The 12,821-nt window shown below is 39.6% G+C and overlaps 1 protein-coding gene across 1 annotated transcript in view; it reads left to right on the top strand.

Annotated features, from left to right (window-relative positions):
* The first annotated feature begins 2,644 nt into the window (after positions 1–2,644).
* FBXO28 (F-box protein 28) overlaps positions 2,645–12,821 on the top strand; it is a 55,213-nt gene continuing 45,036 nt past the window's right edge. The window contains exon 1 of the mRNA XM_006871143.1: positions 2,645–2,924. Coding sequence (XP_006871205.1) covers positions 2,658–2,924 — 267 coding nt within the window. The 5' untranslated portion in view covers positions 2,645–2,657. The remainder of the gene's footprint in view (positions 2,925–12,821) is intronic.

The following is a 12,821-nucleotide window of genomic DNA, read 5'->3' as shown; positions in this document are numbered from 1 at the left end:
TCTGACACCCACCTCATGAGTTCCTTGGTTGGCAGGAGTCTCCTAAAGTTTTCTCCTCTCTGGGTCCAACAGCTGCACTATTTTTTTGTTATTGTTTGCTTTCATTGTTTCTGTTTATTCTTCTTTTCCTTCTTCTTCTCTGTCTATTCCCTTGAATTTTATCCTTTCTAGGTGTGGCACTGTGGGTTCATGTGCTGGACCGCAAGGTCAGTTAGAATTGCAATGTTGGTGGTTCAAGCTCACCAGCCACTCCTCAAAAACCCTTTACAGGGTCACTGTGAGTCAGAACCAACTCAACAACACTTAACAACAGCATCTCCACTTTTGTTCTTCCTTTTCTTCTGTTTCTCATTTCCCCTCTTCTTTTATTATATTGACCTTTACTTACTACTGTCTACTGTCTTTCTCTTTTCATCTTCCTTCTCCCTGGTTTTTCTTTCTTTCCTTCTTTTTCTTTTTTCTTTTTTTTTCTATAGCTGCATTTTCCTGTCCTTCTTTTCTCTTTTCAGTTATTATCTTCTTTTTTGATGATTGCTGCCTGTTTTTATTTAATTTTTTTTCCTCCTTTATTTTTTGTTAGTTGCTTGATTGATTATTCTGGTATGTTTTCTTGTCTATAAGTGTGGGGAGTGTTTCTCCTCCTTTCCACTCAGCAGGAGACAGCAACAATGCCCATACAACCCAGCCAAAACTATACCCTCTGCAGCTCCACCCAGTGGGCAAAAGCCAATACCAGATCCCCTACCACCTTATCAACGATTGTTGTTGTTAAGTGCCATTGAGTGGGTTCCAACTCATAGCGACCCTGTATAGGGTTTCCAAGGAGCAATCGATAGGTTTGAATTGCCAAACTTGTAGCTCAAACTGACCTTGCAGTCCAGCGCATTATCCTGCAGCACCATATCAGGACTCCTGATCAGTGATAGACAGCAGCTAATACTAGTCAAACCCACCCTAAACTGAGGTGCATAAATGGCAAGTAGAGAATACTGCATATGCTTCCATTCGCTAGCCACACCCACAGGAATCAGTTGGTGAAAGCCTAAGAATGCATCAACATACGAGCATCAGTTAAATACAAATACAACACCACCACAATGCCCCAAAGACAACAGACAATTTTATTTCCCACAAAGAAATAAGATAGAATGGCTCAAACAAATGATCAAGATGCAGATCCAGAAAACGTGTCTGAGGAAGAAAAGGCAATGGAGCTAACTGAAAAATAATTCAAAAGAATGATATTTAGGTACCTTCAAAGGATTGACAGAAAGTTCAAGAAAAGCAAGGCAAACACAGAAAAAATTTTAGAAGAATTCAGGAAAGCACTACAAGAACAAAAAGACAAAATTAATTCAAAATTTGAAACAATATAAAACCTGCAATTAGAAATCCAGAAGATTAGTACTAAGGCTTCAGAAATGAACAATACATTGAAAGGGAAAAGCAGTAGATTTAAAGTAATTGAAGCACAAATTATTGAGCTTGAAGACAAATCTCTCAATACTAGTATGCTAGAAGAACGATCAGAAAAACAATGAAAAAACTCCTAGGAGAAGGGAGTGTGGGAAGAAAGTCTAAGAGTTACGTGGGACACCATGAAGAGGAAAGTGTTGAAAAGTTCTTGAAAGAAAACTTCCCTAATATCATGAAAGACAAGAAGATAAGCATACAACTAGCTGAACAAATGCCAAACAGGATAGATCCTAAAAGAAAATCATCAAGACATAACATAATTAAATTTTCCCAAACCAAAGGTAAGGAATGAATCCTGGGGGCAAGTCAAGAAAAAGGAAAAGTTACCTACAAAGGAGAACAAACAAGACTGAACTCTGATTTCTCAGCAGAAGCCATGCAGGCAAGACAGCAATGGGATGACATATACAAAACTCTAAAATGTAGCTTTTTTTGGTTTGGCTTCCTCAAGGTTCATTCGTCTTGTGTCATGTTATCAGCACTACATTCCTTTTTGTTTGTTTAAATCTACTATTACCATGATTGTTGAAAAATGGCTATTATTTGCTGTGGTGCTGTGGGATAAAGCACTGGACTGCAGTTGTCAGTTTGAATCATAAGGTCGGCAGTTCAAACTCACCAGCTGCTCCTTGCAAACCCTATAGAGGGTCGCTATGAGTCGGAACCAACCCAACAGCACTTACCAACAACATCAGGCCTTCTACACTGTTGTTAAGTGCTATCATAGAGTCCCTGTATAGGATTTCCAAGAAGCAGTTTCGTGGGTTTGAATCACCGATCTTGTGGTTAGCAGTCTAGTACTTATTCTACCATACCACACTGGGCTTCCTCTACACTTAATAGAAGTATTATTTTTATTATCCTTTGTCAAGAAGCTCTTTAAGAAAACTGCACCTGTGGAACTAATTTTAATTGATAAGACTCCCTTACTCTCAAGTAGTTTCCAATCTTAGATTTAAAAAAGCCTAAAAAGATCATCTTTCCAGGAGTTTGTAAAATCTTCCCTTACTCCCACTAGAACAAACCACATTTCGTGGGCTTCTTCCCGGTCCTCTAGGTGGCTCCCCCGCTCCTCCAGGTGTCTCCTCCCAGGCGGCCACGAGAGGAGCAGGAGAAGGAAGTGACGCACAGGAAGTGTCCCTGTTCCCCTTGCAGTGGGAGGAAGGAATCAAACCCCCAAGATGGCGGCGGCGTCGGAAGAACGGATGGCAGAAGAAGGAGGCGGCGGTCACGGCGACGGCAGCTCCTCTTCGGCCACCGGTTCTGCCCAGCGACAGCTCCCACAGGCCCCGCCCCAACCCTCACAGCCGGGGTCCCAGGCTCCCCCAGCTCCGGTGCTTGCTCCGGACCAGCTGCCTCAAAACAACACGCTAGTGGCGCTACCCATCGTAGCCATCGAGAACATCCTCAGCTTTATGTCCTATGACGAAATTAGCCAGCTCCGCCTGGTGAGGCCTCCCCCACCCCCGCAGGACCCCCGCCGCCCTTCCCCTAGCGGAGGGAGGTGTGGGGAGGAGAAGGGCGTGCGTTCCCCGGGGAGGGGGCCCCTAGTGAACCCCAGCCAGCGTCAGAGCACAGATCGAGTCCCTCCCGCTTAAGCCCTCGCTCTGCGTCGGATGATGGAAGTGGGCTTGATCCCGAGACCGCTCTTCCTTTACGGCTGGGACATCTACCTAGGGGAACTTCGCTTTGGTGATAGGGAGATCCCTGCACCCCACCCGGAAGCGGAGCCGCGCGGGCGGGAAGGTAGCGGGAGCTGGGATTTCCACATTCCTGATGCCGGACCATGGAAAACCCAGGGGTCTCCTCGCCTGCCTTTTGTATCCCACTCTTCAGTGGGATAACAGGGGTCAGGGGAGAAAACTAAGAAGTAGGCAAATTAATCCTTGGTGTGTAATGCAAGAATACCGTATTGTTTCCCAACCACCCAAGTTTCGTTGTTGGAAAGCTATAATAGTGTTGGTCCTTTTACACAAAATTCAAGTAAAGGTTCATAGAAATTTGAACGCGTTGGTGTCGCCTTGAACCCAGGTCCCTAGCTGACCAATAAAGTAAAGCCCTGGGAAATGACCAGACCGGCTTTGCCCTGACACTCTCCGTAGTGAAACAACTTGCACCTTGACAGGTTTGTCTGTCAATTTTTTTCTCTCTTGCAATTCATTTTCTAACTAGTTATTTACATCCACCCTCCAGCTTTAGAAGAAATTTTATACCTTAAAATCATGGCAGTTCAGTCCATGATTTTTATAAATAATTTGCCATTGGGATTTTACTTCTCTCCAGAGGTTTGACTCAGGTTTGATGAATGTGTTTGTTCCGTCATATACTGTGCTTCCTTTCAATGACTTTATCTTTAAGTGGCAAAGGAGATTGAAGGAGGTGGACATTTTGAAAGAGATTGCAAACCAATCTATGATCGGGATTGTTTTTAAGAGGACAAAGACATCTGAGTGTTCTGTGTAGCATTTTCTTATTAATAAGAATGCCATATTTTAGCTGTAGTCCTCCAGTTTAAAATAGTTTTTAATTGCATTTTAAGAGGAAATCATACTTTTTAAAAGTAAGCTTATAGAAATTTATCCAAGCTGAAATTTTCACAGTAGTTCAAGCATTGCTGGTCTGCAGGACCGAAAAGTCTTCCATTGAAAAGAGATAATTTCAAAATTGATTGTCCTTAAAATTCCAAAACATGTCGTGCTGTAATTTCATGGAGAATTTTAAATATTCCTTCTAATTTTCCAAGAATGCTCTTTCATCAAGATTCATGCTCCACATTTGTGGTGCTGGAAATTGGGCATAACATTTGATTGAATGGAGCCATTCAGCCAGACAATGGCTTAGTAAAGCTTGGAATGGTCACAGTTTTGTTTCATAAGTGTTGAGGAAAACTGTGGTTTCTTGTTTGTTGTTAGCTATTTTAGTTTTAAAAATTAAAAGCATTTTTGAAGGGGGAATACTCACCTATTTGAGGGGACACTTAAAACACATCCCATAATTTATCAATAAATGATACCTCTTTCAGGTAAAATATTCAGCAGTGCTCTTAATTTTCAAACAATCATCTCTAACCTTTTAAGAGTACACATTTGTAATTTCAAACATAAAGATTTTTCATAAGGAGTCTCTTCCCACCCACCCCCCCCAAGGAAAAAAATCTACAGCTAGATTTATGTCTGCAAAGATAGGTTTTCATCTGCTTTTGTAATGAGAAACTATTCTCTTATTCCTTTCTTTGCTTAAGGTTAATAGATAATTCTTACATAGTGTATATCTCGTGGAAATTTGGAAATGCCTTTGCCTTTATGTTCATTGATTTGGTGTTGGAAGGTACAATTCAGGTACCTAGTGATAAGAAGAAGTTCCTTCTTACCACTAGATGTCAGCATTAACTTAATTATGATCTTTATGTGAAAGCAACAGTGTCTGGTAGATGCTTTACAGGTCTTTCCAATTTCAGTGGCCATTTATACGTAAAGAATTGTTTGCCAACAACAAAAACTTTATCTGGTATAAACATTTCTTAGTGGAATTTTTTAAACTGGAATTCAGGTTCGATTCACATGGAAGTGAGCCATATTAATTAAAAACAGAACTAATTGTCATAAAGCCAAATATCAATTATTTGGTGACAGATGAGCTAGTCTTTTTATTACTCAGATTTTTGCTTCCCCAATTGACTAGCCTTATGATGACCTCAGTCAGAACTGTTGTTAGGTCCTAAACTCTAGGCTAAGCATACACATGCACCAGCATATTACTCTGTATTTTAATGTTTAAAAAATTTGCTTTTCAATGATAAGAGATTTTAAAATTACTTGTTCAATTGATGATAGCTCTTGCTTCCTGTTACCATTAATAATTGAAATCTAACTTTCCAGACCAGTTATTTCCAATGGACACCGAATTTCTTATGAAATTGGTTATAGATTTTTTTCCCTGCCAATAACTATGGCTTTAGTAATGCACCGCATCTCTGGAAATCGTGGTTGCACAAATAGTTCCTCAAATAACTAACTCCCCCAATGTATTTAAATTTTGGGGCTAAGCATAACTTTTGAAATGGTAAAACATGTACTTTGAGTTGTTTTTCCAGTAATACAGACAAAGTTGTGCTGATGCAGCATTAATATATCGCTTAGGCCGGTGTAAGTGGGTATGAGAGAAACTTTGAAACAAGTGGCAAAGATTAAGAAGTAAGGTCTTAGCAGTACTGGGGGGCGGGGCTTCAGAGTTTATGGAATGAAACAATAATGGAATTTTCTCGCAAACTTTTTGAAGCTATCTCATAGTTCTAGAGCAGATCAAAGCTAACTTTAAACTTTACTTTAACTTTGGCTCTTGAGTACAGTGGTCTTACCCAATGAAAAATAAGCTTGAAAAGCTTTTTTAAAAAATGTTTTAGAGCGATTCTCCCAAATTGCTTTCCTTTGTGATTGATGTGGAGCCCTTATTATTAATTTAATAGAATCCTATTAATGGTTCAGGATCTGAATTTGACTGAAGATTAAATTCAGAATTCCTGCTTATTACCTGGAAAGAAATTTATATTTTCTTTCACATCTTTTTTTCAAATATGTTAGAAGTTTTTAGTTTTAGGGGTGATTGATTGGAAGTATGAGGAACTTCAAAAACTTCATCAGAAAAATGAAATTAAAAAACAATGCAGTTTTTCTTGTTATAGACAATACACTCACTCTCTGTATTGCTGATTTTTAGTTTTTGCTGTTTTTTCCCCCTCCCATCACGTCATCTGGCATCTGATTTTATTAGCAGATAATTAAGTCCAGGTAATAAGTTATCTTACCTTGTGAACCATTCATTTTTCTTTTTAATTCTGGCCTCACAAAGTAAAGAATAGGTTTCATCAGTAACTCTTGTACGTTATCATCAAAACACAATACCTACATCTTCCTTGAGCATACTTAGAAATTCAAAGTAGTAAATATGTTGATGTTAATCAGAAAACGTTTTTTTGAATATTATGAGTTTTTATCCAGTTAGGAAAAGTGTAACATTCCCAGCAGACCAAAAACAGCCATATAAAGTGATGACATAATTGGAACACGATGACTTAGAAGGGAGTATGGTAAGTTTGAATTTGGATGTGAAGTCCTAGAAGAGTAGTCAGTCTCCTCCCTCAACCCAGCTTTGTATACCAGTTACCATTGAGTTGATTCTGACTCATGGTCACCCCACCATGTGTCAAGAGTAGAACTATGTTGCACATGCTTTTCAGGTACTGATTTTACATAAATAGATTGCCATTCTCCCAAGGTACCTCTGAGTGGAATCAAAGTTAAAACGTTTCTGTTAGCAGCCAAGCACATTAACCATTTACACCACCAGAAAGTCCTTTTATTTCAAAGACAAAAAAATAAAAATTAAGAAATCCTTATTGAGAACATCCCAGGATTGATAAATTTTGGAGGAGGCGGGGTGGGGCCGGGCAATCACATTGATTCCTAGTCCTAGCAACTCTGTAAGGCAGCGTAGAACTTTCCCCATAGGACTTCCAAGGCTATAAATCTTCACGAGGCTGCACATCGACAAGAATTTCTCCTACAAAGTGGATTCAAATCACTGACCTTATGGTTAGCAGCTAAGTGCTTCACCATTGTGCCACCAGGCCTCCTTACAGGAGCAAGTAAGAGCATTAAAACAAACCAAAGCAAGTTCTATTTCCTATCATTACTATTTCATAAGAGACCTAATTTAAGAGCCTGTAGAGGATCAGACAGGTGACATCATTGATGGTGTCAAGTGTGACAGCGGTAGTGAGGTTGGCCCAGGATCGGACATTGTTTCGTTCTGCTGTGCATGGGGTCGCTATGAGTCGGTTCCAACTCAATGGCACCAGACAACAACAACAACATACTCTGGTAAAACTCTTGGTAGTGTGATGGTGGTGGTTATGTGCTGTGGAGTTGGTTCTAACTCATAGAGAACCCTGTATAGGGTTTCTGAGGCTGTAAATCTTTATGGAAGCAGAAAGCCTCATCTTTCTGCCAAGGAGCACCTGGTAGATCTTGGGGTTAGCAGCCCAGCTTATAATCTACTATGCTGTCGTTTCATATAGTATTGAAGAACCTGTTATCATTGTTGAACTGTACATATATCAGAATTTTCCTTTGGAGGATCTCTTTTTTAGCTCTATTTTAGATTCCACAAAAGTTGGGACATACTCTTTCGTCATAAATCCTCAAGTCCTTTCACAGTCTGTAATACAAAATGTTGTGTGCTGTTGAGTCGATTCCAACTCACAGTGACCCCATGTGACAGACAATAGGCTATGATTTTTATAGAAGCAGGTGGCCAGATCCTTCTCCCCTAGAACCCCGAGTCAGTTTGAACTGCCAGCCTTTAGATTACAGCTGAGCACTTAAGTACTCAATATTTAATTAATAAATTAAATAGTTCTTAAAATCTATCATAGACTCCTGTGGCACTGTAGGATCAGCAATAGATTGTGAAACACTATGTCAGCAGTTGAAACCCACCAGCTGTCCCTTGTAAACCCTACACAGGGTTACTGCAAATGTGTTAAGTGCCATCAAGTCAGTTCTCTCATTCATAGTGACCCTGTATAGGGTTACTGAGGAGTGGCCAGTGGGTTTGTACCATCAACCTTGTGGTCAGCAGTTAAGTGTTTATCCTACATTTCCATACCAGGAGTTCTGCTGCAAATATTTACCTCCAACACGGACATATGAAAATTGTTCAGAGTATAACTGCTCCTTGGGGTTATTAATGCACGTAACCTTTCTCTGGGTGAATTTATGTGCCATCCTTTCTGTGTGTGTGTGTGTTTTAAGTGCCATTGGTTCCGACTCACAGTGACCCTGTGTAGGGTTTCTGAGGAGCAGCTGGTGAGTTTGAACCACTGACCTTGTGGTTAGCAGTCCATTGTTTATCATACAGCGTACCACACCAGGAGTCCCATCGCTATTATTGTTGTTAAGTACCATTAAGTTGGTCCTAACTCATAGCGACTCTGTATAGGGTTTCTGAGTAGCAGCTGGTAAGTTTGAGCCGCCGACCTTGCAGTTCAAACTGACCTTGTGGTCAAGTGCTTATCCTACAGTGCCACACCAGGACTCCAGCCTTCAGTAGCTGAGCTCTTAACCATTGGCACCACTGAGGGACTCCTTCTGATCTGAAGTTACTAGGTAATGAGAATAGCACATACCATAGTGCTTCAAGACTCTGATTATTATTAACACTCAATTCCTATGCCCATGAAACTAATGGTACAAATGGTAAAAACAAGCATTATGAAGGCTTTTAGGATGCATTATATATAGGAATTTGAAAAGGAGCTCTGATATCACAATGGGTACGAGGCTGCAGATCTCCCGGTCAGCAGTTCGAAACTACCAGCCAATCCAGGGGAGAAAGACGAGGTTTAAACATTTATAACCTTAAAAACCCTATACAGGATTTCTAGGAGTCGGAACCAACTCCCCAGCACACCACCACAGGAGTCTGGAGAGCAGACTTCCTAATTTTTTTTTTGCTCAAGCTGATACTAAAGTTAATTTGTATTTTCTTTCCAATATCTAGGGAAAGGTACCCAGGAAAAAAACTAGCTAGGAGTTAAATATTTTTGTGGTTTTACCTACAGATAATTGAGAATTACTGTATTGTTGTTAAGTACTTGGAGTTGGTTTCAACTTGGAGACCCAGTATAGAGTTTCCAAGGAGTGGCTAATGGGTTTGAATTGCCAACCTTGTTGTTAGTATACCATTGCTTTCTTACAACGCCACTTCAGAACTCCTAAATTGTATTTGTTGTTGTTGTTAAGTGCTGTTGAGTTCTGACACATTAGCAACCCTGTAGAGGGTTTCCAAGGAGCAGCTGATAAGCTTGAACCACCGACGTTGCAGTCCAGCACATTAACCCACAGCACCACACATCTCTTTCAGTCTGAAGCATTCCTTTTTCATCCTTTCATGTCATCTTATTTGAACAGTCCAGGCCAGATGACTTGTAAAATGCACTACAATTCAGATTTGTCTTATAGTTTGCTCATGATTCACTTCAGGTTCTTGAACTCTGAAAGAATTATAGGAAGATCTAAGTTTGGCTCCATCTCATACATTCTAGCAGTGAAGACTGACAACCTCTGCTAATGCCCTTAAAGTACCATATTGCCTCAAGAATTCTTCTTTCTAGACTGGTGTCAAGTTTCTGAAGTAGTAGAGACAAATCAGTTGAGAATAATTAGTATAATTCTTTAAATCTACATAGCTGTAATCACCAGGTGGGGTGTGGAAAGCATGCGTTAGAAAACCTAGGTTCTTAATTTTACTTTTGTCATTGAATAGCTGGATAACCTTGGACAAATCAGATAATTTCTTTAGGTATCAAGTTTCTTAATGTAAGATAAAGGATAGGTCCTGATGTCTTTGTGGTGGTGGTTGTTTTATGCCGTGGAGTCAGTTCCAACTCAAGCGACCCTTACAGGGTTTCTGAGGCTGTAAATCTTTATAGGAACAGAAAGCCTCATCTTTTTCCCGCGGAACACATGGTAGTTTAGAAATGCTGACCGTGAGATAAGCAGCCCGATTCGAAACCACTACGCTATCAGAGCTCCTTACGTTCCTTTTAATGTCTGTAAGTTCCTCTGGTGGGGCTCTGCAGGTTACTGCACTGTACTGCAAAGTCGGTTGGAACCACAAAGTTAGTGGTTCAAGTTCACCAGCCACTCTTGGGAAACCTTATACGGGGTCACTCTGAGTTGGAACTGACTCAGTGGCACTTAGCAACAACAACAACTCTTTGATAATGGGAGTCTTGGTGTGGCCTGTGGGATAGAGCACTGGACTGCAAGGTCACATTGAACCACAAGGTTAGCGGTTCAAACTCACCAGCCACTCCTTGTAAACTGGGTCACTATGAGTTGGAACCAATCAGTAACACTTAACAACAGTTCTTTGATAATAGCTTCTGAATTATATGGAGGGAAATACCAAATGTTTGTTTTAAAAAACTGTAGAGTGTCAAATGAATAAAATTTGGTACCATTACAATATTTCTTTGATTTTTTTTTTTTTTTTTTAACATTTTGAAAATTGGAATGCCTCTTGTTTATGCAACATTTATGAAGGGACTTCGGTTCAAAAATTTCCATTATCTTTTTAAATTCCATTTTTTCACAAATTCTTGAAGCCCCCTCATATGTGTATTATTGTGGCAGTACTTCCTTTTTATTTTAAAAGAGCTTTTTTATTGCTGTTATTAAATTGATAACATGTCATATCTCTTTAGCATCTTAAACAAAATTAAAAGAAGTCCAGCATCTAAGAAGGCATCTAAGATATCTGCTGTTAGTTATCATTATAATGCACCATCTTTTATGAGGCAGTTCTGCTTTTGGACATCTTTTAATATGAGGGGAAATGAATCTTAGAAGCAATGAAAATTTGATATTAGAAATGAAATTTAATAGGAAAATTGTGGGTTTCACAAGTTTATTATCTATGGACCATGGTGGTTCAAGAAATCTTGAGTAGATTTTAAACAAATTGTAATGAGGAAGGATAGCGACCCTATATAGGGTTTCTGAGACTATAAATCTTTACAGGAGCGGAGAGCCTCATCTTTCTTCTGAGGAGGTGCTGGTAGGTTTGAACCACTGAACTTGTGGTTAGCAGTCCAGTGTTCATCCTTAAACTCTGAGGTAACTAGCAGACTAACAAAACCCACATCTTTTCTTGATACTTAAACAGCATATAGCCCAAATTAGATGTCTTCATTGTAAAAGAACTCCATAGTTTCCTTTTGTTTTCATAGTGCGCTTTTCATAATCCCTTCACGCACTGATTGTTTTTTTACATAGTCATCATCTTATATTAGTTTTCCAAAAGTTTATTTTACTGTCTTGGTTAATTGCCAGATTTCTAGAATTTTTGTCTGGTTTTAATAACCAGGGAAACAAATTAACCTTCCCTTGAGAAGTCTTGGAAAATTATTAAAATACCCCTAGATTTAGAGCTACACTTTAAATGAGATAATTTTGCATTGCAAATTAGCATTCATTATCAACAATTCAACTGCTTGCTTGGGGGAACTCAGTCCATTTCTGTTTTCCAGAGGTCACTGCTTCTTTCTGAATCCTTAACAAAGAATGTGTGGGTGTCCTTGTGTTTGCGACTTCAATCAAACCTCAGGCTTATTGAACATTCAAGAAAGGAAGTATGCTACATTAAATCCTGTTCTTTTCTTACATCATTGATTTCTTAACCATCTTTTTCACTTTGGCTTTTGTGGTACTATATTAATTTTTTTGTCTCTGTGACCTTCTACTGTCTGATGTTTTTACTAGCTTACAATGTCAGCTGAGCCTCCATTTATTATATTTTAACTTTAAAAAAAAATTTTTTTTTAACTTTTTATTGTGAATTAGATGCATTTATGTAGAAAATCAGTTTTTCGTTTACTCATTTTGTTTTGTGTCATTGATTGCAATCCCAACAGTGTAGCATCACTATCCCACTTCCTCCATGTGTTTATCATTTCCATTCCTCCTTTCCTCACCATTTCTGCCTTCTAAACTTTGTCCTTGGGTGAATACTCCCTTTGGATCTCAAATGGTTGATTATTCTAAGGTGTGCGTACCTCCCTGTTAGTATTCCTAGAGCCTTGGGGATAAGTTCAGTTCCAGACCTGAATGTTGATTGAGGCCTTACTCTCAGGGTTCCAAGGAGCTCTGGTAGCTTAGTGATTACAAGTCAGGCTGCTAATCTCAAAGTCAGCAGTTCGAAGCTACCAGCTGTTTCGTGGCAGTAAGATGAGGCTTTCTGCTCTCATAAAGATATACGGCCTCGGAAACCTGAGGCAGGGTCACTATGAGTCGGAACCGACTCCACAGTACATAACAACAACAACTCAGGGTTCCACCTGTCTACTTGACCAGTAAGCCTGGTCTTTTTTTTTTATGATTTTCAGTTTTGTCCCATGTTTTTTTCCTACTCTATCTAGGATCTTCTAATGTTATCCCTTCTAATGTGATCCCTTTGGTTGGTGGTACCCACATTTCTCACTCACTAGCAACTCCTTGGAAACCCTATACAGGGTTGCTATGGGTCGGAACAGACTCGACGGCACTTAACAACAACAAACAGTGATTTCAGCTCTCTTTCTAAAGATCCCCAAAACATATCTTTAGTATTAATATTACAGTTAAGGAATTCTGGAGGAGAACAAACAAGATGGTGGATCGGGTGGATGTATAGTAGAGAGCTCCACCAACAACAACACAGAATACCTGACCAAGCAGGCTCAGGGGATGGTCCCAGAACTCTGAACCACATATAAAGGAATACTTAGAAGGTTGGAAGGCTCA

The sequence above is a fragment of the Chrysochloris asiatica genome, unplaced genomic scaffold (assembly GCF_000296735.1).
Source record: "Chrysochloris asiatica unplaced genomic scaffold, ChrAsi1.0 scaffold00161, whole genome shotgun sequence".
Classification (NCBI taxonomy): Eukaryota; Metazoa; Chordata; class Mammalia; order Afrosoricida; family Chrysochloridae; genus Chrysochloris; species Chrysochloris asiatica.
This window is presented reverse-complemented; position numbering and strand designations above follow the sequence as displayed.